This window comes from Stenella coeruleoalba, assembly GCF_951394435.1.
Source record: "Stenella coeruleoalba genome assembly, chromosome: 16".
Taxonomy (NCBI): domain Eukaryota; kingdom Metazoa; phylum Chordata; class Mammalia; order Artiodactyla; family Delphinidae; genus Stenella; species Stenella coeruleoalba.
Genome location: NC_137162.1, coordinates 31,588,347 through 31,616,204, shown reverse-complemented (window position 1 = coordinate 31,616,204; position 27,858 = coordinate 31,588,347). Strand labels below are relative to the sequence as shown.

The window sequence follows — 27,858 nt, the reverse complement described above, 5'->3', positions numbered from 1 at the left end:
TCAGATCTCTTCCAGAACAGCCGCCAGGGCAGTTGCGGCCACTGGAACACAGACGCAGGCGGCGGGTGATCAAAGCCCGTGGCTCCCGCCGGGCGCTCTAGGCGGAGACCGGGCCGAGCCCCAAGCCCACGCAGCCGGGTGAGCAGACGTTGCGCACGGAAGATTCCAGAAGGCACCGGCTCCTCGCGCGCGCCGGGGCCGCACCGCGCATGCTCCGCACCGCGCATGCTCCCGAACCGCCTTGAAGTTCAGCTAGAGGAGCAAGCGCCAGGCTAGCTTGTGGAGCGGACGTCGGGAGCGCTGCGGGGCGGTTGGTGACCTCTCAGAGTATGCGGTGAACGGTGCGTCCTGCCTTCGCTGCCCAGACGTAGCAAAAGTGCAGTCCATCCAGGTGAATGTCTTACTGCCCCAGAAAGCCTCCACCCTTCCCTGTCAGACGCTCCAGTATTTTGTCTGGTTGGAGACCGGCTCTGTGGGTTCCCCGGCTACCAGGGCCAGACCCGCATGGGCCACTGGGACTTGTAGTCCCCGGGACCTGGCCCACCCATTAGTCATCCCCTTGGGAATTAATCGGGTTGAGAACAACTCCATTATATAGCTTTCGAGAGCACTGGTTGATTTACTTTGAATCCGGGACCGTATTATTTATTGAGTCCCTACTGTGTGATGAACACCTTGCTAGGATTGGTGGAGGGTAGAAGAAGATGAGTTCATGCCCCAGCCCACTGTAGGTAAGCAAGTGGCCTTGTAAGGTAGACTGTGATGAACAAAAACTACGTATTATTGGTGCTAGTGGAGGTCCCAGAAGGACCGGAGTCAGAAAAAAATTTCCTGGAAGATGTGGGGCTTGAATCCGGCTTTGAAATGTGGAATGCTCTAGATTACGGGAGAAGCTGGAAAAATCAAATGATGGAATTGCGGGGAGTATAAAGAAGAGTTTGGTCTGGGTATAGTTGAAGGTTTATGAGAGAGTGGTGAGCAAGGCTTAGGTGGGGAAGTGGACACAAGCGTCTTTTGCCCTCACTTACAGAAAGGGCCTTTGTTTTGAGTTTCTCTCCAGTGGAGACTATAAGTACAGGCACCCAAGATACATCTTCAGGTTTAAATAAAAGATAACACCACAGGACTTACTTGTGTCCAGTTTCTGGACCTCATGGCCCTTGTTGCTCTATGAATTAATACATTTTTATCAATCCTATGATGAACTTGTGGGTAGCAAAATTACATTGCATTGTGTGTTGGATATAATGTTTCAAAATATACTACAGTTTTTATAATTTGTTTTGTCACTTATTCAATTTTTTTAAATTTTATTTTATTTATTTTATTTTTGGCTGCATTGGGTCTTCGTTGCTGCATGCGGGCTTTTCTCTGGTTGCTGTGAGTGGGGACTACTCTTCGTTGCAGTGCGTGGCTTTCCCATTGTGGTGGCTTCTCTTGTTGCAGAGCACGGGCTCTAGGCGTGCGGGCTTCAGTCATTGTGGCACGTGGGCTTAGCAGTTGTGGCTCACGGGCTCTAGAGCGCAGGCTCAGTAGTCGTGGTGCACGGGCTTAGTTGTTCCTCGGCATGTGGGATCTTCCCGGACCAGGGATAGAGTCCCGTGTCCCCTGCATTGGCAGGCTGATTCTTAACCACTGCACCATTAGGGAAGCCCTCAATTTTTATATACCAGAAGTTTCAAGGGAAGTGGATCCAGTCTTTCTTAATCTACAGAAGCAGGTTGTGATGATTTCCGACTTAGTCCTGAGAGCAGTGGATGATTTAGTTTTGATGCCTTTCAAAGATGTGTACAAATTCACAGATCAGAAAATTCTTTGTCAGACTGTCGGTTCCTAGGTTTTCAGTTTAGAAAATAAGATCACAGTTAACTGAAAGATATTAATTTTCAAACTTAGGTAATGGAACACCTGGAAATCTTGATCGTTTTCATGAAACACTGTGAAATAATGCTGTGTTACACTTAATTGTGGAATATTTTGGTTAAGTTCCACCTTTTCCATATCCCAGTACCAGTAAAGGGTAGCTGGTGACATGTATTTAATAAATTTTAATTTGAAAAAGTGCTATCCATTGCTTTAATTTTATCATAACTTTGAACAAGACTAATTTTTTGGCATAGCATCCCCATTCAAATCAAATGGGAGAACATGATTTGTCAAACATTGCTATAAGGGAGTTCAGAAAAGGTTCATGATACTATGTGACAATAAATGAACAAAGATAAAGATGAAACTGGGTTTTGGACTGAATTCTGTTCTGCTAAGGAAGAAAAGTGGATTAATACATTTGAAGTTATTTTCAACAAGAGCTGGGGAAAAACTGAAGGAAAAACAAATTTCTAGTTAGTTCATACTTAACCAAAGAAATATTATTAGATACCAGAATATGCATTTTGTGATCATTTCATACACTAGAGATTTTCCTGTAATTTTGTTCTGCTAACACTCCTGAAACCAAGTGGCAGGTGGTTGAATGTTAAATTTACACGCAACATAGAACAGGCTTTAGGAAATTTTATTTCAGCAATCACCATAGTGATAAAGGCATTGCTGGATGTATTTGCAGAACCCAGAGATTTCTACATGCTAAGCAAGAGGCAAACTTTTATACTTATAAAACACTTACAAAAAATTGCCTTCTGTTTGGTATGGACCAGAAAAGGTTGAATGAATTACTTCACTTTAATTCTCAGGCTTTGACTGTGGACCTCCAGTTCATCTGATACAAAAATAGCTAATCTTCAATTTCCTTGTCTTTTAGAAAAAGCTGTAACTACAAGAATTGTAAATTAGCAATATCCTTGAAGAGAATATTGGATTTAACTGTTGGAGCCAGTTTTTTAATACAGAAAGTTGAATCTCTGTAAGAAGGTAGAAGTCTGAGTCATAATTTTTCCTTGCTTCCGCATGTGATTTTTCGATAGGGCAAATGCAATTTTCATCCAGATCTTCAATTTTATCTACTATTTTGCCTGTAATCATTTATTTAGTATTTATTATAGTATTTATGAGACGATAAATAAACTAGTTTAGAAACATCTACAGGTCTGCAAAAAACGTGATTAATAATTTCTTCTACAATAAGATATTTATTTAATAATTTATTATAATTTAACTATCTATAGGATGTGTCACTGCTAATGTTTTCCCTAGCTTTAGCAGATAAAATTTGCAGGTGTAGGCATCAGTAAGCCAGGTACTGATTTGAAGTTCATTTTTCATTTTAGAAGTTCTTGCAGAGTGGAAAGTAAATTCAAACTTCTCTTTTCCCAACATTCTATTCCTGTTGTGTCCATTCTTGGTATGTTGGTGGGAAAAATCTTAAAGGTGTTGATTCTTTTCAAGAGTCATGGAATCAATCTCTTAAATGCTTTTTTTACTGAGTAAACAAAGGAGTTAGCTAACTTAGAACTGGTTCTCTTCTGCTCCAAGTCAGTTCAGTATTGTTAATCACTTTTTGGACCTCTCACCTTAATGTCCCGTAAGCAGCCTCTGAAAACTGAACTCTTTAACTCCTTCCCCAATTATATTCGACAATACACAGAATGATACTACCTCTCAGTTACTCAAGCCCAAACCTTAGAGTCCTTGATTTCTCCCTCACTTTGTCCTACGCATCTAGTTGCTCACCAAATTCTGTGAATTCTACCTCTTAACTGAATCTCCATCTTCCATTCCCGCTTCCACTTTTGGATTCAGATCTCCAGAATCTCTCATCAGGACTATTATAATGGCTTCTTTACTAGTTTTCCTGCCTCCAGGGAATATCTCTTTGTTTAATCAGATTTTTTTCTCACTGTAAAGTTTTATACTTTTTTTGGGGGGGGAGGGTCCCAAATATTTTCATTGAAGTTATTCCTATGTATTTTGAAAAAGTTTTGTATTGCTGTTATGAAAGTGATTTCTATTATATTTCTAGCATATAGGAAAGCTGGTAACTTTGCCATACATTCTCTTGTATTCTGCCACTTATCAACTTTCTCATTTTTTCTAAAGTTTTTTGATTGAATGTCTTGGAGTTTCTATGTATAAAACCTACCCTCTACAAAAGAATCCGTTTGTTGTCTCCTTTCCAATAGTTTTACCTCTAACTCTTTTACATGTCTTATTGGACTAACTAGAATTTCTATTAAATACTAAAGGTGATCAACAACTAAATACTAAAGGCAATAGTGTGTTTCTTTGTTTAGTTTTTAGTTAAATTAAAAAATTTAAATAGCATGTTTATCTCAAGCATCAAAATAATTGTTTTCTCTCAGTAATATGATATATAATTCTTAAAAATATTTCTTATTTATTTAGAAGGTGGAAATGAAAGAACCATGATGAAAAAGATTTCAAAGAGAAAAGAAGATATTTTTAGAAAAGTAAGGTATTAATGGAGTTTATAAGGATTTTGATTATACTAAATAGCTCAATTGTAAATGTAGGAGAATCTTGAAAAAATGTGATATATTTGGTTCTATATACAAATCGTATAGTTCATATGTTAAAAAATAATAAGAGAGTTTACAGATTAGTTATACTCTTTGGTCTGTCAATTATGTAATAAAGTATTAGAGGTGAGTTATTTATATATTTATTTATCTATTTATTCCCTTATTTAAATATTTATTTCTCTGTTCTCTCAACCAGCTAACAATCCATTTCCTGCTTTGCTAAAAAAAAAAAAAAAGTTTTTCTTTTTTAAATCAATGAATGAGTGAAACATTTTTAGGACTGGTATCTACGTGTCACCTAGAGTAAGTGCAATTAAGATTCATGTTTTATTCCTGCCTTCTAGATGGGGATGGGAAGTTATGAAAAGTATATCCAGAATGCTGGGTGAGATTATTGGGAATTGAAGGAGACATCTATCAATCACTTGCTGGGGTTAATGTCCCATCACACCTTCAAGGGTTACTGTCTCCTTGGTCAAGAGTGAAGTTAGGTATTTTTAATTTTGTTGAGGAAAATACTGAAGGCTTAGTAAGAACAGAACATCTTAGTTCATACTGACCTTACTCAGTAGTTCTTAAGTGTGGTACAGGAACCACTGGTGGATTTGGAGTTCTTTCAGAAGGTCTATAGACTAAGCTCTTACTGTGATCATGTCAGTATACCCTGCTTTGACTTTTGACACGAATCCATGTTTTTACTGTGATTGGAAATCTGATGTGTGTCTGCTTGCTCTTCCCATTCCAACTGCACATTAGTTTGGTTAGCATGTACAGTTGTTATTTAAGGAGTCTTTTGCTATTCTATTTTTTCAACTTAAAATGAAAAACTTATCCATATTGTTCTAAAAAAAAACATTTAACGTTGCTAGTATGGTTTAATTTTAGAATATTGAGGTTTAAAAAGTGGTAAAAGGGGCTTCCCTGGTGGCGCGGTGGTTGAGAGTCCACCTGCCGATGCAGGGGACACGGGTTTGTGCCCCGGTCTGGGAGGATCCCACATGCTGTGGAGCGGCTGGGCCCGTGAGCCATGGCCGCTGAGCCTGTGCGTCCGGAGCCTGTGCTCCGCAATGGGAGAGGCCACAACAGTGAGAGGCCCGCGTAATGCAAAAAAAAAAAAAAAAAAAAGTGGTAAAAGAAATAAATGCTCATTTTAAAATATTGAATTTTTGATAATGGTAGTACATTCAATTAGAAATACCAGTAGGCAACTAGAAATATGGTGTTCAGGAGAGCAGTCAAGGTTGGAGACAGATTTGGGAAGCCATGGGAATCCATGCACTCTCCAAATTCTTGGAATGTGCCCACATTTAGGCTATGAGGAGAAGTGTGACCAAGAAAGGATACAAGGAATAAGTGGCCAGAGAGGTATAAGGGTAGAGGAAAAGGATATAGAAAGCTTTTAGAAAGTTATCAGATGCTACAGAGTACTCAAGTAATAGCTAACATTGATATAGTGTTGAGTTTCAAAGTATTTTCATATGTTTGATCTCATTTGACCCTCCTAAAAGGTATATGAAGTAGGCAGTATATGAACACCAACAACTATCTACTGGATTTTATCATTAAAAGGTTCTTTTTGATATTACAGAGAGCAATTTTTTAATCAAAAAATCTATCATATATAAAGAGCTCATACCCATTGATAAAAGGATGAAATTTAAGAAAACAGGCAAAGGATTTGAATTGTCATTTTAAAGGAGATGACTTTCAAAGGGCTGATAAACCTATGAAAAGACGTTAAATGCCAAAACAAAAAGATACAAGGTAACGCTTCCCCCCTTTTTTTTGCAGATGTCAGAAGACACAGATAACATTGCAGTAGAAGAAAATGTAGACAGGCATCTCCAGAAAGGTTCTCAATAAGTATACCACAGCTCTAATACTGTTGGACTTTATTTTTAAAAGATATAAATGACTAATCCTATCCCAGGGTTTCATTTGGGAACACAGTTTCTTAAGGGATAAGTTCAAACAGAAACTAAACTTCCTATATAATACAAGTGGGTATAAGGAAATAATGGTAAAGTCAGTGCATGTAATAAAACTAAGTTTTGTTTTCTCTCTCTCTCTCTGCAAACATGGAGAATCTTCTCGTTCTTCAGACTATGTTACACCATAAAGATACAGAGATATAGAACCTGTTTCAGGAAGTTTCCAGGTCTCAGGGAGAAAAGTATATAAATAATGGTTGACTCCTGCTTCACTTATCCAGCAAATATTTATTAAGCACCTACTATGTGCCATCTGTCATTCTAAGTTCTGGGAATAGAGTATAAACAAACCAACTAATAATTCTTAAATTTTATCATGGAATACTGCAATTAAGAATGAAGATTCTCATGGCCTATACTGATTTAGCTTTATGCTTACCCTTTATTTCCACCATTTTCTATTTAACCTTTAACTACTCAAAGGCAGGGAGAAGAAAAAGAAAACTACAAGGCAAAATGACCAGTAGGTCCTCCATTTTCTATTGTACCTAGGACTGCATAACCCCTGTCTTTCTCAGTCCATACAGTAGATCATCTGGTGGATGAGAAGAAAATAACATGAGGCTTGGAGTACACATAGCAGCTGGAGCCTTCTTTATACCCAGCAAGACTGTTTCATTTCCTCTAAGAGCTGGCGGTATTATACTGAATTTACAAAACTGACATAAGTAGTTAGAATGGATGCTTGGAGACTTACCTCTCTTTTTTTCAGATTCCTTCCTCTTCAGTTTAATCAAGTTGAAGTAAACTGGTTTTGATATTTGTATATTCTGTGGACTACAGAGCACTTTATATAGAATATTACTGTTTTCATTGATTTTTTTCCTAAAAGGAAAAAGATAAAGGTTTGCTTACCTGAACTTTTTTTTTTTTTTTTTTTAGCCTCACTACAAAATTCAGTCCTGACCATGCATGAGTATTTATTCCAGATGGAAGAGGGGGAAGTTTCTAAGCTTTATTTTCTAGGTTCTAAGCTCTCATGGGGCAATGACCCAGTCTTCATAATTGTCATGATCCAAAGAAATGCATGCTATTTAGCTATTTAATAAGTACTTTTGATGCTGTAGCTGTTTAATTATTATAAGAAAGTATCATGAACTCCATATTATGTTGGCTTCTTGATAGATTTAAATGTGGAAGAAAATCAAGACATAATAGAAACTCTGAGAGGCAAAGTAAGAGAAAAGCTAAAAAATGCCAAGGTAATATTATTTTTTCTTTCCTATTTTCAAATTTACTGTTTAAATCAACATATATCATGATAAACTTTTCTTTATCAAAAAGAGCTAAAATTCTATTTTAATATAGCTCCTTAAATCCAAAAAGCTTCAAGTTATTTTCCATGCTTTCTATTTCCAAACTTGAAGCCAAGAAAAGTTAAGTGATTTGGTTATGGTAACTAAATTTGACATCTCAGGAGAAAACATGTATATACTTTTTAAAAGAAAAACATTGAGAAGTCTTTGTTTTTATCCATTTTGGACAAAAGACTTATGAACATGATTATGTCTATATCTGTGAACATTAAGTTTTCCATACTATTTATTTACATTGTGTTTCAGATTAATCAAGGCAAAAAATCTTCAACTCAGCTTCTCATTGATAATAAGATATATCAGTGGTCTAAGGTGAATAACTTTTTTTAAAAAACTTTTTAGAACAGATTTATTGAGGTGTACTTTACATAGCAAAAATTCATCCATTTTAAGCATATGATTCAATGATTTTTAGTAAATTTACAGAATATATAATCAACATTATAATCCAATTTTAGACCATTTTGTCACTCCAAAAAGATCTCTCATGCCAATATTTAATCACTCTCTATTTCTACTTGACATTATTTCTTATCTTAAAAAATTATAATAAAATATTATAGGTGATCCCCGAATTACAGATTTTGTTCTGAAATACAATGTGTAATCACATATTTGAAACTTCAAATGACAAAATCACTCACATCTTGGGCGAACTGCATTATTTAGAGTAAAGGCTAAGCAGCTTTAACAAAAAGATTCAAAGTAAAATGTCTTAATTAAGATAGAAGTTTTATTTCTCTCTAGTGTAATAGATAAGTAGTCCAGGCTACTAGGAGAGTTCTGCCATCTTCAACACTTAGTTTCCATCTCTGAGTCCAATGGCAAAGCTACTGTGTCTTCATTTGCTAACCAAAGGGGAGGGAGGAGGAAGAGAGCCATAGGATTGCAGATTGATCTCTTACAGGACAAGACCTGAAAATTGCACACATTATTTCCACTAAAGGAATGTGGGAAACAATGTCTCGGTATCCAGCTAAAAGTAAGTTCTATTATTAGAAATGGGAGAAAAGACAGCAATGAACAACTAGTCATTTCTGCCATAAGCAATGAGAGTATTTAAAAAATACTCTCAAATTTTAAAATGTAAGGAGTGTATCTCGGGTTTGTAAAAAACTCATCTTTGTCTTCTCTGCAGGGTCCCTCTTGGGTGCTTAGTAAAAATTAATTAAATTTAATAGTAAAAGCAGATTAAAAAAAGATGATTGTATACATGTTGTTCATTCAACAAATGAATAAAAATGAGCCTAACTTGGATTTAATTTAACTATGAATAGTAAAAAATTGGAAGTTTATCAAGATAAGTCCACTGAATATCAAGAAAAGAGGTAAAAAGGAAGAGAAATTGGCTTCTAAGAGTTTCCATTACAAACTACTAGGAAGGGATATCTGCTCAGGAAGTTGAGGATTTTAGCAAATGATTTTTCAATGAGCAGAGACAGAGGGAAGTAAAAGTATATATGGACAGTTTATATATCAGTATTGTTGAAAGGTACATAACTTTTAAAGTTAATGGGACAGCGATATTATAGATACAAACAGGATGTAGGATAAGCTTTTGTATTTTACATATTTTTGAATTCTTCAGTTCCTAGGAACTAGCAGATTTCCTCCTTTCTTCTTTCTTTCCCTCCCTCCCTCCCTCCCTCCCTCTCTCTCTCTCTCCCTTCCTTCCTTCCTCCCTCCCTCCTTCCCTCCCTCCCTTCCTTCCTTCGATTCCTCTCTCAAACCTCTCTAAACAGTTCATTAAACGTGTGTGACAAAGAAGTGATAGGTGATTTATAATTGAAAGATTCAGACTTTACAGTATTGAAAAATGAGAGCCTACTTACAAGCAAGTTCATCACTAAGAATATGCCACTTTTAATACTTTTTATTATCTCTAAGTTCACAAAAGATTATTGGTGGGGTGGGGTGGTACTTGTATGTGAGTGCATTCATACATGAGAGCACCCAAAAACAGGGAGAGAAAAGAGTTTGCCCTGAGTCCACATTTTGATCTAACTGTAAGGTAATGCTCTCAATACTCTGACTAGAGTGAAGAGATAGATTGGGAAGATGGAGAAGATTTGGACCCTATATTTTAATTTTTTAATTTAAGAAATTTTCTAATTGAGATATAATTGACACATTATATTACTTTCAAGTGTACAACATAAGGATTCAATATTTGCATATATTGGGAAAACATCACCACAATAAGTCTAGTTAACATTTGTCACCATATATAGTTGCAAAAAAAAAGCTTTTTTTTCTTGTGATGAGGACTTTTAAGTTTTACTCTCTTGACAACTTTCAAATATGCAATATAGCATTATTAACTAGTCACCGTGCTGCACATTATATCCCCAAGACTTATTTTATAGCTGGAAGTTTGTACCTTTTGACCCCCTTCACCCATTTTGCCTACTGCCTCCTGCACCCCCTGCCTCTGTTCACCACCAGTCTGTTCTCTGTATCTGTGAGCTTGATTTTTTGTTTTGCTTTTTTAAAATTTCATCGATAAGTGAGATCATATGGTATTTGTCTTTCTCTGTCTGACTTATTTCACTTAGCATAATGCTCTCAAGGGCCATCCATTTTGTCACAAATGGCAAGATTTCATTCTTTTTATGGCTGAATAGTACTCCATTGTGTGTGTGTGTGTGTGTGTGTGTGTGTGTGTATCTTTGTCCATTCATTGGTTGATGGACACTTAAGTTGTTTCCATACCTTGGCTATTGGAAATAATGCTGCAATTTTATTGTTTTTTTTTTTTTAAATCACAGTTACCGGACCTTAAAAACAAAACAAAATACAAAAATAATTCATGAGCCAAACAGACTCAAAGTTAAATATTAACTTGATACTATCTCTCCTACTGCTTTTTGTTCTTGAATAAGATACAGTTACTATTACCATATTACAGAAAACTACTTCTTTCCCTTAAAAGCAGAAAAAGCTCTCACTTCAACACCGAATACTGGTTTTCCATTGTTTAACCTGCAGACTGAAGTCTCACTGGATGAAGGTCTTTCGTGTTTTATTCTGAGTGGTGAAGAAGACTCAACTTTAGGCCAGTCTGCAGAGCAGGTTGGATTTGTTTCCCTTCCTCCTACATCCTCATTCTCAGGAAAAATAACTCTTTATTAAAGGCATAGAATGAAATACTTGATGGGAGGTGAAATTTTTATTATTGAGCTGCCTTCTCTTTGAATTGAGAAGCTGTTCATAATAATAATTCCTAACATTTATTGAGTGCTTACTGGATGCCCAGTGATATGCTAAATTTTTAATGTGGATTATCTCATTCAATCCTCATAATAACCCTGTGAGGTAGGCATTATTATCATCTCTGTTTTATAGGTGAGGAAATAGGCACACAGGGGTAAGGACTGATAGAGCCGGGAAGTACAGGCTATCGGCTCCAAAGCCTGTGTTTTCTTTTGTTCTTCCTGTTCATTTCTCCAAGTGCCCACGTTGTCCTCTGTAATCTCTATTACTCTTCATTGATTCCCCATTCTTCATCCCTCCTTGTACAATCCCAGACCCTTCTAATTTCTGTCAGTTCTTCCCAAACTCTTCAGCCCACTGTTATTCTAGGGCCGTCCTTTCCTCCAGTCCTAATCAGTCTCACTAGTCTTTCTCGTCTCCTGATTTGTCAGTCTCATTGGTCTCCCTTCTGCTCCTATTCCTCTCAACTTTCTCCATTCCTCTCTACCTTCAGATCTCTCTACAGTTTCCTTGAGCCCCCTCCTGTATTTCCAGAGTTCTACCCAGTATCTTCTGACACCTCCCAGTCATTTCCAAATCCTTCAGGTCCTCCTTCTGAATTTCTCTTGGACCCCGCTTTGCCTTTCTACTTATTTCTCAGTCTCTTCCATTCCCCTTTCTTTGTATCCTGTATCCTGCTCCAGTCTTTACGTTCCTTTTGTTGTTGTTTGTTCCACAGAAAAGAACTTTATCTTCAAAAAATATAACAAATTTATTATATACATTATAAAAACTTAATGCAGAAAACCATGAGGAAGAAAATAAAAATCATGTGACATCCCACTGCTCTGAGATAAACCACTATTACCATTTTTTCATACTGTTCTCTATGCTTATACCCATATATGCACACGCTGACTTTTATATAAATAGAATCACAGTATAGCAATTCCATTTTTCCAATTGCTCAGCCAAACCTTGGTGTCATCCTTGGATCCTCTTTTACTCCCATGCCTCATATCCAGTTTGTCACAAATCCTGTTGGTTTTACCTTCAAAGTATCCAACCCACTTCCAGAACCCAGCCCACTTTTCATCACCTCCCCTGGCACAGCCTAGTCTATGCGGCCGTAACCTCTCATCCAGATCATTGCCATAGTCTCCCTTTATTTTTACTATTGCCCCAACGGTCTATTTGGTATACCATACAGTAGTCAGAGTGATTCTGTTAAAATCTAAGACAGAACATTTTTTTTAACACCTTCTAATGGTTTCCTATCTCAAAAAAAAGCTGAAGTCCTTATAGGGGCTTCCACGGCCCCCTTAGTACCTCTCTGACTTCCTTTCTCACTAGTTTCCCCTTCTCCCACCCAACTCCGGCCATACTGGCCTCCTTCCTGTTCCTGCCTCAGGGACTTTGTACCTTTTAACTGTCTAGAAATCTCTTCTCTTATCCTCATGCTCTCTCCCTCACTACCTTTGGGTCTCTGTTCAAATGACACATAATTTAAAATACTGTGCCTGAAAACCTTATGTAATAGTACCCCCCAATCCCCCAACCCCCCATCCCAGTATTCTCTAGCCACTTATCTTGCATCATTTTTCTTTATGGCATTTATCACCACCTCGCATGTACTTCTGTCTCTTTGTTTATTTTCTTCCTTGAACATATCAGGCACTCCATATTTGAGTGAATATTGAATAAATGAGTATCAAACATGCACATGCTCTGCCAAGTCACTTGATACCCCAGAATCCCACGATATGGGTTAAGGAGTGGACTTTTCAGGGGAAACGAGAAGGTCCACCCAGCTGAGTGCACCAGGACGCAGCGCTGTGGTTATGGCTGCTTTTCCTTCTCACAGGGAAGACATGAGAGAAATTAGGTCAGTGGGGCAAGTAGACTGGGCACAAGGAAGTCCAGGCTTGGATGTGGGTTGTTTAGAGAAGTTGTTTGGAAAAGCCATCTGCCCTGCACCTGGTAAATTTGGGGACAATGGGAATCTACTGTCCTCATCACAGGGAGGAGAAAGCTACTGTTTTGTGGGAGGCTGTGTGTGACTGTGGCTCCTTCCTACTGGGAGAAAGGGGAGAATCTCTCTCTCTCTCTTTCTTTTTTTTTTTTTTTTTTTTTTTTAACCACACCGTATTCAGGTGCATTCATTTAGACTTATGCATGGAAAATTAGGTGGTTGCCTTCTGACCGCATGCTTCCTGTCACACAGCAGCTAACAGCACAGACACTGGTCTGCTGTGAGCTGCATAGTGAAGACCAGGAAGGTGATTATATTGGTTGAGATCATAGCTTGTCTCAGGCTAAACATATGGGTAGCTGTAGTGGGGTAGGATTCATGAAAGAGACCTACATGGTTATAAATAAAAGGCTGGGATCCAAGATGAGAGCCTGACATGACTCAGCCATCAGGGCAGACCTCAGCTCTGAAGGCAGGTTAAAAGCCCTGGCCCACACCAGGGGTGCGGTGAAAGTAGCTTGGTAATGGGACCTCCAGCAGGAGCAAAGAGCCCCTCTTTGTCTATGATTGGAATATTCAAAGAGATCCCCTATGTGAAGATCCCCCAAATCTTGCTCCTAGGTGCCAGTGTCATATCTTGTTTGACTTCCGAAAATGATGCCACAAAGATTTCTAGATATAAAATACTTTCTTGATTTCATGACAGGGATATAGGGAAGGTATGATGATGTGATGACTTGATGTGAACCTAGGTGATGCTTAACCATGTTACTCACTTAATTTTGTCAGAGTTGATCAAGGCCATCTACTGTTATCTATTCAATGAAATTCTGTTATTAATTCTTTTAATTTAATTATTTACCCCTAAATGTATGTTTTTGAAAATTAAGGGGTTTTTATTTGCATGACTCACATACTCTGTCTCCTTCTCCGTTTCAACATATGTAGATTTTAAGTTAGACAACTAAAGTCATCCAAAATAAATTGGTAATATTTTTTGTGAAGAGACTCATATAAAATTTCTGATATAATATAAAAGTATACATTTTTATATTTAGTAATACATCTGTTTCAATACCTACATTCAGATTGTTTGTAACTTTTATATATCATATTTCAGAAATGTATCATAATCAATCACACTGCCACAGACTTCTATTTGTATCTTTACTTTTCTTTCTTTTTTTTCTTAAATATCATCCAGAAAACAGCATGACTACTCCACATCACCTTAGGTAGTACTTCTTTCTGAATGGTGGAAAAAAATGGGGCTGAAGACCACATGGCTTGATGTCTCTAGACTTTGCCCTGCACTGTGAATTCTCAACAGTTGAAATATCATAGTCCAATATTTCAGAACATTTTCCATAGGAGAGGAGAGACTTGAATTGTAGTTCTTTTTCAGTAGTCTTTCATTGAGAATTTCAATGAAGGGCTATAGAAAAATCATATTTTATAATATTAAGCCTTAAGTGAGTTCCTCTGTGTTCAATGAAATTTCATTGTCACACAGTTTCAGCTTGAACTTGAACTGGGTGGCATAGATCAGAAAGACTTCACAGCAAGCTTCTAGTACCTTTCATTTATCTGCCTGTTAATCATTGAGGACAAACACATATACTTATTTTTCTTTTTGGTATTCAACAGAGATCAGTAAATGATAGTTACCACAAACACTTTTCACTTGGTGATAATTTACAAAACTTTGCTGAGGGCCGAGATGAAGATTTTATGGAAGAAGTCGTTTTCCTAGATTTACTTGAAGTAAAGGCTGCCGATTATGAAGATGATCAAGAACAAGTAAAAAAACAACAGGCAAATATTTTTGTTCCAAGCAATTCTCCGGGTAAAGTTTTTACAAGAAAATATTCAAGTCATTAATGAATCATATTGTAGGATAATAGCTTCTTTGTATGCTGGATAGATAAAAAGTACTGATTTAAAATTATAGAAAATTTTCTATATTTGTTCTTCATGCTTTCTCTGAGTTAAAGGGAATTGGTTTAAAGAGCTCATTCATTGTGTGTGTGTGTGTGTGTGTGTGTGTGTGTGTGTGTGTGTGTGTGTGTGTGTGTGTGTATAGACTTTCTGCTAGGCTTTAGTGGTAGAGTATATGATAGTTCCCTTTTGCTTCTTGTTTGGTCAATACCAGTTTAATATTTTGGACTTTAAAGTAATATCTATGTTTTGTTATTAAGTGATCAACCAACTTAAACTGCCAAAAGATATGATGCCACGCATTTTAGAAGAAGAAGGATTCTATGTTCACAAAAAGCCAGAAATATATAAAAAGACCTGCAACAAAATGGAAAATCGCCTGCTTAAACTAGAAGAGGCAAGTTCACTAGCTAACAAGGGAAACCACTCACTGATGGTGTGTGACATTTGTTTTTAGTGTAATATTTACTTACTATATTCTTAAATATTTTTGATAGGGGAAGTGTTGGTTTGAAGAAAGTGGAGAAATAATGTCATTACCTTCACCTGTTAGACGGTCATGGAATTTCAGACTCAACATAAGTAAGGAACCTTTAAATCCAGCACTGAAGACCATATACAGGAAGGTAACCAACAACAGTTTATTTATGGTTAGAATTCTTGTAATATCAATTATAACTTATATACTTATTTTTGTGGTGTTAATTCACCTTTTAAAGATATTAGTAAGTCTAGTAAAGGCAAAACTATGATGAAATATTAAATATCCATTAAAATTATGTTTTCAAGGAATATTTAATGATATGGAGAAGTGCTCAAAATAAAATGTAAAGTTAAAAAAAAGCAGAACGCAAAATTTCATATGATCCTAATTTTATAAAAATAGATAATGAATGAATGAATTTATCAATGAATGAATAAGTACGTACATATATGTGTATGTAGATAAAAAGACTAGAAAATATATCATAGTCAATAACTATCTCTGGATAGTAGGACATAGGATTATTTTTATTTTCTTTGTTATACTCTTTTCTATTTTCTAAATTTCAGAAATGAATATATGTTATACTTATAATTAAACTAATTTATGTGTATTCCAAAAGACATTATGAAAATTAGCAGTCCATTAACCTAATGAGAAGAAATATTTAGACAGAAATAGTTATGTTAAAAATTTGGCTTGAAACAATTTAAATAAGAATTTTGTACAAAAACCTAATTGCTCAACCACTTGCATTAACCATTCCATATATAGGAAATATGGCTGTAGGTAGATACAAAGTGGAAATAATACTTCCTAAAAATACCGTCAACCCTTGAACAATGCAGCAGTGGGGCACCAACTCCATGCAGTCAAAAATCTGCGTACTGCTCTCTCTGCCTCAAAAATAAAGAAATTAATAACTTGCTCATCCAAAGGCAGGAAGCTGAGACAGTTTGGGTAGACTCAGGACTCAAACCCTAGTTCTTTTGATTCCACACATTGTGATCTCTAATCGAACACCAACTTTTCCCCACACTTAGTTAATTTAAAGATCTGTAAAATGAAAATATAGATACTGTAATTATTGAATAAATCTGTGTATAAGTGGACAAGCTCAGTTCAAACCCATGTTGTTTAAGGGTCATCTGTACTTACAGGACTTCATTCTCTATTCCCTCTGTTGCTTTAAACCTGTGAGTTACTTCTCCTCTTCTAGTAATTATATGCCTTCTGTAGTTAATGCTTTTTCTTTACAGTTGCAGTTCTGTGTTTCTTGCATATTCCAGTAACTGCAACATTTTAACAGCAAGAGCACTTAGTTCCTTATAAGGCTGTTACTTCTCAGCCTCCATAGGAAATGAGATTTCTCCCTAAACTGAAGAGATTTATACTTTTGGAGGTCTCTTTCTCTTTCTGTAACATGTGAGGATCTTCTTTCTTTATGATATATGCTCTCTTTTCTTCTCCACAGTTTCTATTTCTTTCCCAGAGAAACTAGAAAATTTGAAAAAAAAAGTCTTCCTTATGTTGTAATATGTTTTTTATATCTTTATACCACTCACAAATTTCTTTCAGGATTTTCTAAAAATACACCAAAACTTTTTGCTGCTAAGAAAATCTTTTACCATTTTACCATGCAAAATGCATTTAAGCTTTAATTAATTGTCCTACTTTTTTTTTTTTTTTTTTTTTTTTTGCGGTACGCGGACCTCTCACTGCTGTGGCCTCTCCTGTTGCGGAGCACAGGCTCCGGATGCGGAGGCTCAGCGGCCATGGCTCATGGGCCCAGCCGCTCCGTGGCATGTGGGATCTTCCCGGAGCGGGGCACGAACCCGTGTCCCCTGCATCGGCAGGCGGACTCTCAACCACTGTACCACCAGGGAAGCCCAGTTGTCCTACTTTTAAAATTAAAGACATATACAAAGATTTTTATCATGAATGAGAGTTGACATTTATCAAATGCTTTCTCTAAGCCTTAAGTATTGTAATAGTATTTTCTTAACTTTTAATGTGGTGAATTACACTGATTTTCAAATATTTCTGAAATAAATCCCATTTGTGATGCATTTTCTTTTTATATATTACTGAATTTGATTTTCTAATATTTTGTTCAGGATTTTTGCATACATGTTCCTGAGATAACTTTTTCTTTGATTTTTCTTCCTTGTAATGTTCTTGTCAGATTTCCATCTAGGTTACACTGGCTTCAACACAATTTGGGGTGTGTTCCCTCTTTTTCTCTTCTCTGGGAGAATTGTATAAGATTGGTGTTATTTCTTCCTTAAATGTTTGGGAGAATTCACTGCTGAATGCATCTTGGCCTGGAAATTTATTTGTGGGAATGTTTTCTATTATAGACATATTTTTAAAAAAAATAAAAAACTGTCCAATGGAAGCACATCTTGTGTTTGTGGATTGAAAGACTTAGTATTGTTAAAATGTCCATACTACCCAAAGCAATATACAAATTCAATGCAATCCCTATCAAAATCCCAATGGTATTTTTCACAGAAATAGAAAAACAATTCTCAAATTCATAGGGAACTTCTAAGGACCCTGAATAGCCAAAACAATCTTGATAGAGATGAGCAAAACTGGAAGAGTGACATCATTATTATGTCAAGAGTTTTCTACCATCTTTTTCTCCAGAGAACACTGATTTTGACAATCACCCATGGACAAGAGTGCCATTATGGAATTCTGGGAGTCCAGTGGAGAAGTTCCAGCACACCATTGAAGTAAACGGTCTAGAATTCTGGGTTGGTTGTTATTCTTCTTTTAGCACTTTGAAGATAACTTTCCACTCATTTCTGAATCTCATTGTTTCTACTGAAAAGTCAGCTTAAAGTCTTACTGTGGTTTTCAGTTTTTCTCTTTGTCTTTGGTTTTCTACTATAATATGTTAAGGTGTGACTTCCATTGTAATATGTTAAGGTATGCTTTTTCTTTATACTGATCCTGCTTTGGGCTATTAGGGCTTCCTCACTGTATGCCTCCATGTTATGCATCCGTTTTGGAAAATCCTCTGCCATTATCTTAGCAAATACTGCTTCTGCCCTAATCTCTTTCTCTTTGTGTTCTGGAACATCAAGTATACATATCCATTTTATCTTCTGCTTTTGCATTGTTTTCATCCCTTTTTCCCTCTGAGTTTAGTCTGAATATTTTCTGTTGCCCTGCCCTCTAGTTCACTTAGCTAACTTTCTACTGTGTTTAATCTCCTGTTAGATCCATCTAATGAATTATTTCCCCTTCTTCATTTATTTTTTACTTGAAAAGATTTCTCTTTTTTTTACCTTAAGGAAAAAGCATTCTGTGATCTTTGTTTTTGTGTTCCTTCTAGTTTAGGCTTAATGTCTAAATACTTAAAAAAATTTTAATTATTTCTATTACTCTATTGTTACCTCATTTCTGAGTTTTCCAAATTCTGGTTTGTGTTCTTTAATGTCATAAATTTTCTTAATGTCTTTTGGCTTGTTTTGTAATCCACATTTCTATTTTTATGTTTTTGAATGTCTTTCTGGTATGCTTTGATTGTGGGGATATTATATTACTGTTTATTCATTTTTATTATAGAAACTTTGTATAGATTTAATCTTGAGCCTTTTCTGCTGTTCATTCTTATATTAAATTAGTTTTCCTGGAATTTTAGGAAAAAAGCTTGTTTCAGATAACTTTTCTGATGTCACAGAATTCTGTTGTTTTTGTGTAGTGTTAAACAATATAGTGGCTGTATTCTCCTTCCCAGATTTTTTTCTGTATCTTCTATTAATCTCTGTGGTCCCTGACCATCTCAAGTTTTATTCCACTTCCAGTAGTTTCTCTTTAGTGTGAAGCCTTGTCATAAAATTTTCTAGGGAGTAGGCGCCCCTAGCTGCTTCAGAATTCCTTGCTGTAACCCATAACTGGAGTAGACAAAACCTCTAACAGTTTTGGCTGATGGCTTTTTTTTTTTTTTTTTTGGCTGTGTTGGGTCTTTGTTGCTGCGTGCGGGCTTTCTCTAGTTGCAGTGAGTCGGGGCTACTCTTAGGTGCGGTGCGCGGGCTTCTCATTGCGGTGGCTTCTCTTGTTGCGGAGCACAGGCTCTAGGCGTGCAGGCTTCAGTAGTGGCGCATGGGCTTAGTTGCTCTGCAGCATTTGGGATCTTCTTGGACCAGGACTCGAACCCTTGTCCCCTGAATTGGTAGGCGGATTCTTAACCACTGTGCCAGCAGGGAAGTCCCCTTTTACTCTATTTTTATAACACATTAATAATAGCTACCTTAAAGTCCATATCTGGTAACTCCAATATCTGGGTCCCTCAAAATCTGTTTTTATTATTTGTTCTTCTCTCTTGATTTTGCGCTTTTAGTCCTGTCTTTTATTATAGTTGGTATTTTTTTATTATATTCCATATATTATATATGAAAAGTTGTAGAAACTCTAGATCATATCTTCTTGCAGAAAAGTTCATTCCTCTACTTTTTAGGCATATTGAGTGGGGATAATCATCTTAATCCAATCAGGGACTTAACTGATTTCAGACTGGGTTGCAGTTTTGTTAAGGCTCAATCTGTATCTAAGTCTTCTGTTTACCTAATCTCTTCCCTGCTTGACTGTAACCAGGGTAAGATTTTCTTTTTGTTTTGTTTTTTTAAATCACTAGCACATATCCAAATGCCTAGCATATAGCAGACACTCAGTGAATACTTACATAATTTGTAATGGAATTCATCACTTCAGTAGATGTAAGATTTTAGGGTCCTGTATAATTTAGAAGAGAAAGACATCAGTTGACTGGCATAATCTTAGACAATCCTATTTTCTTCATGGTGCCTATCACACCATGAGAGCCTGGCAATGTCTCTGCCTCATCGTAATTCATAGTATAACACATTTACCAAGATTTTATAAATGACCCCCTCACCCCCACCCAACAGTGCAATATCTTTCTGTTTTTCCCCAGTTACTATAAAATCCATCTCCATTAAAAAATTAAAAAATAAAAGGATAAAAGAGGAAGGAAGGGAAATCCCTGGTATTTATTTTATCTTGTTTTTTGCTGTTACATGGCATAACTTTTGCATGGTATGGTGACAGTGTGTTTTATTTAAATTTTGCTCAAGATATAGCACAGATCTTTTAACATAATTATTGGAGACCATTGCTCTTGGAGAAGGAGGTCCTTGAAACAATGGCAGTTTGCTGAATGAATGAGTGAGTGCATGAATAACTGAATGAACAAAGCGATGATAAGTAAATGCAGAAAATATAATTTTTGGATAAACATTAACCACTATCCAGATTAACCTTTGTAACCATCTGGAATCCCAAGTTGGAAACCACTGGGCTGAACAAGTAATTTTTCCTCAACTACATCTGTTCTAGCTTCATCCAAGCTAATTTCAGTATTTCATGGACTCTTAGAGTTGGGAATAAATGTAAATGTCACTTCATCAAGCATGTAAACTGAGCATTAAAATTCATTCTGTAGCAGCATCCTTAACAGCTAATGTTCTCAAATTAGTGCCACACAAATGCCTCTGCCTGCCTTTCCCTTCTATCTTCTCTACATTTTTTACTCTGCTCAGCCAGGCATGGAGGCAAGGTTCATTTGGGGTTTCTCACTGGAATAAAAATAACATAAGGGCCATTGAAACAGAGATAATAGCTCCCTGAGTATCAAAATCCTCTCTTTGCTGTTGCCTTGGCCAGGTACTTTAATACTCTGTCATACCTCTATTACCCCAGGTCTTATTTGCTTGTTTTTTGTTGACTAGTTTTGCGTAATTATTTACTATATGCCCTTTATTCCTTCTGGCATTCTTCTTATACATTTACCTGGATTTTATACATGTGCATGTAAAAGTTACATTTATGCTACCCTGTAGTTTATTAAGTATTCAATAGCATTATGTCTAAAAAAACGCAATGTACATACCTGAATTAAAAAATACTTTATTGCTAAAAAATGCTGTCATCTAAGCTTTCAGGGAGTCATAACCTTTTTGCAGTGGTAGCATCAAAGATCACAGACCACAGATCACCATTACAAATATAATAATGAGAAAGTTTGAAATATTGCAAGAAGTACCAAAATATGACACAGAGATGGGAATTAAGCAAATGCTGTTGGACAAATGGTGCTGACAGACTTGCTCAACAAAGGGTTGCCATGAATCAATTTTTACAAATTAAAGAATTTGTAAAAAAAATGCGACATCTGAGAAGTACAATAAAGCAAGTTACAATGAAATGAAGTATGCCTGGATCTAAAACTACATGGCCACTATATTTCCAGAATCACCCATCTAATGAATTATTAATTTCGGATATTTTCAGTATATTTTTAGCTTCAAAGTGTTCATTTGACATTTGATTCTTCTGTATATATTCCAGTTTTCTTGTGGAATGCCCTATGTTTTCATCTTCTCATCTTTTCATGTATTTTATCTTTTACTCTTTTTAAAATCCATTAATAGTAGCTACTTTAAAGTCCATATCTGATCAAACTCCAATATCTGGGTCTCTGAAAATCTGTTTTTTTAACTTGTTATGCCATGTAACAGCATGGATGTTTTTGTACTTTCATCTGGTTTTTGATTCATTGTTGCCTAGATCTTTGTTCTTATGGTCTAACACACTTACCTAGTTCTAGAAGTTCACATAATTCCTTCAGTCAACTGCTGCTTTTAACCAGTGTCATGGAGCTTACTATCTCCCAAGAGAGCTCATTCCAGTATTAGGCAGTTCCAATTGTTTATTGTTTTCTGTGTGAATTAAAATCTGTCTCCTGGATCACTATTGCTCTTTTGACTTTGGCCATAAAGAACTCATAAACTACCTCACTTATGTGACAGCTTTTCAAATATTTGAAGCCTACTTCCACCTTTAGCTTTTGCTTTCCAGTCTAAACTTGCTTCCTTTGACTGCTGTTGGATATTCCGCCATCTCAGTTACCCTTCTCTAGCATCTGAGCACCACAATCAGTAGGTATTGAATAGGACGGGACCGAGGGCAGATGTTTGTGTTATTCCAGTAGAAACCCAAAGCAAGTAAGCAGCATGGTTATTCGTCCAGTACTGAATCTGCTTAATAAGACAGGCATCTCTAGCTTAGCAACTTGAATTTCCAGAATTATTCCATTATAATTTGGTGGTGTAAAATGGAAACTGTTTATTTCCTTGGTGGTTTTGCCTGGTTAATGACCAATTTACTACCGATTACTAAATTTTATAGGTGGAATTAAGTGCAGGTTTCCCTTTCTGAGTTGGCCTTTACATTGAGAATAGAGACTTACAAGATAAGGATAAAACAAAAACAAGCTTTATTACTATTTTCTTGCCTCCCCTCAACCCAGAGAGGAAAAAGGAGGAGATTCCTAGCTCAGGAGAGAGGAGGGAGGGAGAGATGTAGGCATCATCCTGGTGACCTACAGTCCTTGAGAAGCACTGGATATGCCACACCAGACCAGGGGTGGGACAGCAGTTTTTTCAGTGTAATAACAGGTGTAATAGCAATGACACAGACTGGAGGGTATGTTCTACTACTACAGATTGATCTAGAAAGAGCTCATGCTGTGTTTTTTAGGTGGTTGCAGTCATGGCTCATATCAGGAGTGGCTAGCCATTCATGAATTAAGCTGTACGTGCTAAGTAACCCATTAACCTTCTCAAACTGTATCACTAAAAACTAATCACATGAATATTCAAACATAAGTACTTAAATTCAAAGTAGTGTACTAAAACACTGTTGAATCATTTTTAATACAATCTAAGGCCTACGGACTTCAACTAATTTAGGGACAATCTGGTTTACAAATGGAGACAGTGTCATGTATAAAGAAAGATGGTCTCCTTATAACATTTGCTTAGAGAGTCCAGGCCCCTCCAGGGAATTTTCCAGGGAATTACCAACATATTCACTTAAGAAAAATGTTTTAATAAGGGTTTGTCATTTAACTCTGGCCACAGATGACTGTTAGAACATCACATGGTGAACTATTGACCCACCAGTTCTAAACACCATTTTTCATAGTGCTCCTATAGGAAATTATTTGGCGGCTTATAACTTGAAAGTTCAACCTCTACCAGCACACAATAGTAAGGTAGATGACAGTAATTTATAGCAAGGTGATTAAAATGCTGCAGTATAAATATATTTTATGAAATCAAGGGCTATAATCAATTTTGAGGAAGAAGGAGCAAATAATTGTTTTTTTTCTTTTCTGTATCTCAATTTTCTTACAGTTAACATATTACTTTTTAAAGAAGTTACTTGTAATTTCAAAAGAAATAGAATAAAATTAATATCCTGTAAATATTTTTCTTTAAAAGGCAGTGAAATCTGATCTAGAAAGCTCTATTAGGAACAAAATGGAAGGTCAAAGGGAAAGGTACCAATTAGATCTCAACATTGTGGGTTTGCAATTCAGTCATCATCCTCTCTTCAATCAAGAGCAAGTGTTATGTGCTAGGCTGCTCCAACTTTATGAGTGTTTTCAGGACAGGCAGCAACAGAATTTACCTCAGCTGCTTTATGAGAAGGTGAGAATGGTTTTCATTATATTTACAGAGCTGAACTTTTAATATTGAAAGAGAAAAGAGACTTCTTAGTACAGAGCAAGCTATCATTGAATATGTTCCCTTAGCACTTTGAATATTTAATCAAATAAAAGAATGGTTGATTTCAGTTTTCCTGAAAAGAAACTATAGGAATTAACTGGCTAGGGAGGCAGCCTCAAACATATCCTGCAGGATATTTAGCATCTATAAATGTTTGCTAATCAATGGTATTCTTGGTCCTATGACTCAAGAAGAATATTTGAAATCATTACTATTTAAAAGAGCCAAATGGCTGTTTTCAATCTTGTAAGAGTGTATTTTTGATAAAAATATTAGTGACCTTGAATCTCTCATCAAATATGAAGAGTGTTAGTCTGAGAATGATTGATCCAAGTAGTCATCTAATGACGTCATAAAGGGTACATAAAATCTGGAGAGAAATCGAAGGAGTACCCACTGATTATTTTTATGAATTTGCACCTCTCATCTAGACTCTGTGCTGAGTTTTTGATACATGAGCATTTTGTTAACTAGTGTTCTCTCTGAAAAGATATTTTGATAGGTCTCATTCAGCTAATTAATACAGTTAAAAATAAATATTTAGTGAGGTATTTAGCTAAATATTCAAAACTAATAGAGTCACCAAGATATTCCAATAAGCTGGAAATGAATTGTACCTTAATATATCTGCCTTTTAAAATACAAGTGCAAAAACTACAGGACTTAATCCATTTGATTGAATTTTCACATAGCAATTGTGTGGGAGAACTTAACAGATGAAGACCATGAATTAATAAGGTCAGAATATTTCCTAAAACAAATATTGAATATTCTAACTTTTAGTTTAATATGACCATTGTTTTTATGAATGCAGGAATCAACTCTGAAATTAAGATGTAGGTCATTGAAAAAGTGACTTGATTTATAGATTTCTACTTAATAGACAGTTTTCCAACAGTATTGTATAATTTTTGAAGTCTGATCTAGCAATATCAATTATATTTCACTAGAGTACTATCTATTACTGTACATAAAAACTCTACATTTGTTTTTCATGTAGCATGGCTCTCTGTATAAAATAACATTTGGGGATCATTATTTGTAACATGTTTTTTATTATTATTTTGATTCTTAGGAACCCAAAGTAATTTCTTAGCTGATTTTTACTTTTCTTCAATTTATTCCCTTATGTGCACATAAACATTTTCTCCAATTTCCTGGTAAATTGTAAAAAGAGAAATTTGGTAGGTCATGTTCATGCCCTTCTAAAATGAAAGAGGAGAAGAACAGTAGGGAGGAGGAGAAAAGGCCAAGTGTTACAGAGTGTGTCCATTGGTCTCCTACCAAAATACTGATTTATAATGTATGTATCCTTTTAGTCCGTTGGTGTGAAATGTATGGCTCTGCTTGTTCTCAGTGGGTTCAAACCAACTTCAGAGTAGTGGGAAACTCACTGACATCCAAGGAATTCTGAAACTGGAATATGTCCCTTTATATGAGTATGAATCTCACTTAAAGAACAAGGAGAAATGCTGCAGACAGTATTGGAGAGTAGAAAGGATCCTCAACTTGGCAGCATTCTGCTATTTTTCCCTCTAGTTTTTTTTTTAAATTACACAAGTAATACAGGAGTACATTCTCATTGTAAATGATTCAGTGTAGAAGTTTCAAAGTGTGAAAGACCCACTTCAATCTTCACCTCATGGTTTGAACTACAGCTTTAAAGTTCTCTTTTCCATGTATCTGTGTGTATACATATGCCATGATAGTTTTCAACATAAATTGGATCTTCCCATATGTATTATTTGGCAACTTCGTTTTTTAAAACTAATTCTGCATCTTGGAGCTTTTTCCATATCACTATATATAGACCCATAATATACCTGTATTTTAATATGTTTAATCACTTCCCATTCACGACACTTAGGTCATTTCCATCTTTTTATGATTACAAATAATAAAGCAATGAACATCCTTGTACCCATATATTCGAGCACACAAATGAAAACTTCTTTCACACAAGTGAAATCTAGGCTAGATTCATAGAAGTGATATTTTTTGGTCAAGGGTAAGGGTGCATGAAGTTTAAATTTTATTAGAGAGTAATGAATTGCCTTTCCAAAAAAGGTTTTCAGTTTGAATTTCCACTGACAGTACAGGACAGACCCCACTTCCCAGAGTCCTAACCAGTAGTTGATATTATTTGCCCATTTTTCTGTAGCTTTATGTATCTTTATAAGAGTTTTCATATATATACACATATACGTATATACACATGTACACACATACACACACACACTGGATGTAAGTCCATACGAGATATATGTCTTTTGAATATGTTTTATATATTTTTGTCCCATTCTGTTTCTTGCCTTTCAACTTCATTTTTCTTATCTCTTGGAAATATTTAAAATTTTATGAAGTCAAATCTGTCAGTTTTTTTCTTTGGGGATTTTAAGTTTTGTTGTTCACTTACTACGCTTCCTAGATTTGTATCAATTAGCATACCTTTGGTTACAACTCACAGAAAACTCTCTCTCAATTGCTTTAAACAATAGGGAAAAAGTATTACCTTCTGTATCAAAAGTCCGAAGTTAGGGCAGCTCTACAGTTGGTTAATTTGATGGCTCAACAATATCATCAACAACCCTGGCTTTTCTCTCTTTCTAACCTTCATCTTCAGAAAGTTGACTTGGTTAGCTCTTCTCATGGGAACTAGCAGAGTGGCTGCTCCAGCTGAAGGCATGCTGGCCAGACACACAATATGCAGCCTAGAGTCTCACTTTGAGAGCCCTCTCCAACCTTTCCCTTACACCACAGCAGATTTCCCCTCATGTCTCATTGCCTAGAATTATATCACATTAAAATGCCTAAACCAGTCACGAGAGAGAAGAATGACATTGCTACAAATGGCTAAACTCATCAGGGTTTACGTCTAAAATAAATGGAAGAAGATTGAGCAACTGAACAAAATTGGGGCTCTGCCTACCAAGAGAAATGAGTATTCAAGGGCGACCAATAGTGTCTGGCAAACCAAAATTATAAAGATGCCTTTCTAAGGATGCTCAGCATCACTAATCATTAGAGAAATGCAAATCAAAACCACAGCGAGGTATCACCCCACACTGGTCAGAATGGCCATCATCAAAAAAATCTACAAACAATAAATGCTGGAGAGGGTGTGGAGAAAAGGGAACCCTCTTGCACTGTTGGTGGGAATGTAAATTGATACAACCACTATGGAGAACAGTATGGAGGTTCCTTATAAAACTAGAAATAGAATGGCCATATGACCCAGCAGTCCCACTACTGGGCATATACCCTGAGAAAACCATAATTTGAAAAGAGACATGTACCACAATGTCCATTGCAGCACTATTTACAATAGCCAGGACATGGAAGCAACCGAAGTGTCCAGTGACAGATGAATGGATAAAGAAGATGTGGCACATATATACAATGGAATATTAGCCATAAAAAGAAATGAAATTGACTTATTTGCAGTGAGGTGGATGGACCTAGAGTCTGTTTTTTTATTTTATTTTTTATTTCTCTGTCGATATTCTCTGTGGTTATTTCTGTCTGTTTTATACTTTCCTCCATATATTTTGCTGATTTTATTTTACTTGTTATCCTATGTTGTTATACACTTATTTTATAGTGAGATATAGATGTGTTGATATAATTATAAAATACATGTATAGGTATGGTTGTGATGATGGTAGTGGATATGATAAAGAGAGATATCTTTTCTGTAACCATGGGATTTTAGATAGAAGATAAGATAGATGCCTGTGCTCAATATATCATCTTGATTGATTGGCATTTCTTTATATTAATTGATTAATTACTTAGAAGTTTCAAGGTATAATGTTTGTTTCTTAGACAAATATTGAGGCTCTTCTCAGTTCTGCCCCAAGGTGCTTATATAAAATATATTTTGGAAGACAAGACAGTAATATACAAAAAGTTATACACTT

At 36.0% G+C, this 27,858-nt stretch overlaps 1 protein-coding gene across 1 annotated transcript in view; it reads left to right on the top strand.

The window, feature by feature from the left end:
* The first annotated feature begins 279 nt into the window (after positions 1-279).
* The window catches only part of CC2D2B (coiled-coil and C2 domain containing 2B), a 96,579-nt gene continuing 69,000 nt past the window's right edge, over positions 280-27,858 (top strand). The window contains exons 1-10 of the mRNA XM_079900539.1: positions 280-391; positions 4,303-4,367; positions 6,231-6,291; positions 7,556-7,632; positions 7,993-8,058; positions 10,735-10,818; positions 14,558-14,756; positions 15,109-15,245; positions 15,346-15,474; positions 23,651-23,860. Of these exons, the coding sequence (XP_079756665.1) occupies positions 4,323-4,367; positions 6,231-6,291; positions 7,556-7,632; positions 7,993-8,058; positions 10,735-10,818; positions 14,558-14,756; positions 15,109-15,245; positions 15,346-15,474; positions 23,651-23,860 (1,008 nt within the window). The 5' untranslated portion in view covers positions 280-391; positions 4,303-4,322. The remainder of the gene's footprint in view (positions 392-4,302; positions 4,368-6,230; positions 6,292-7,555; positions 7,633-7,992; positions 8,059-10,734; positions 10,819-14,557; positions 14,757-15,108; positions 15,246-15,345; positions 15,475-23,650; positions 23,861-27,858) is intronic.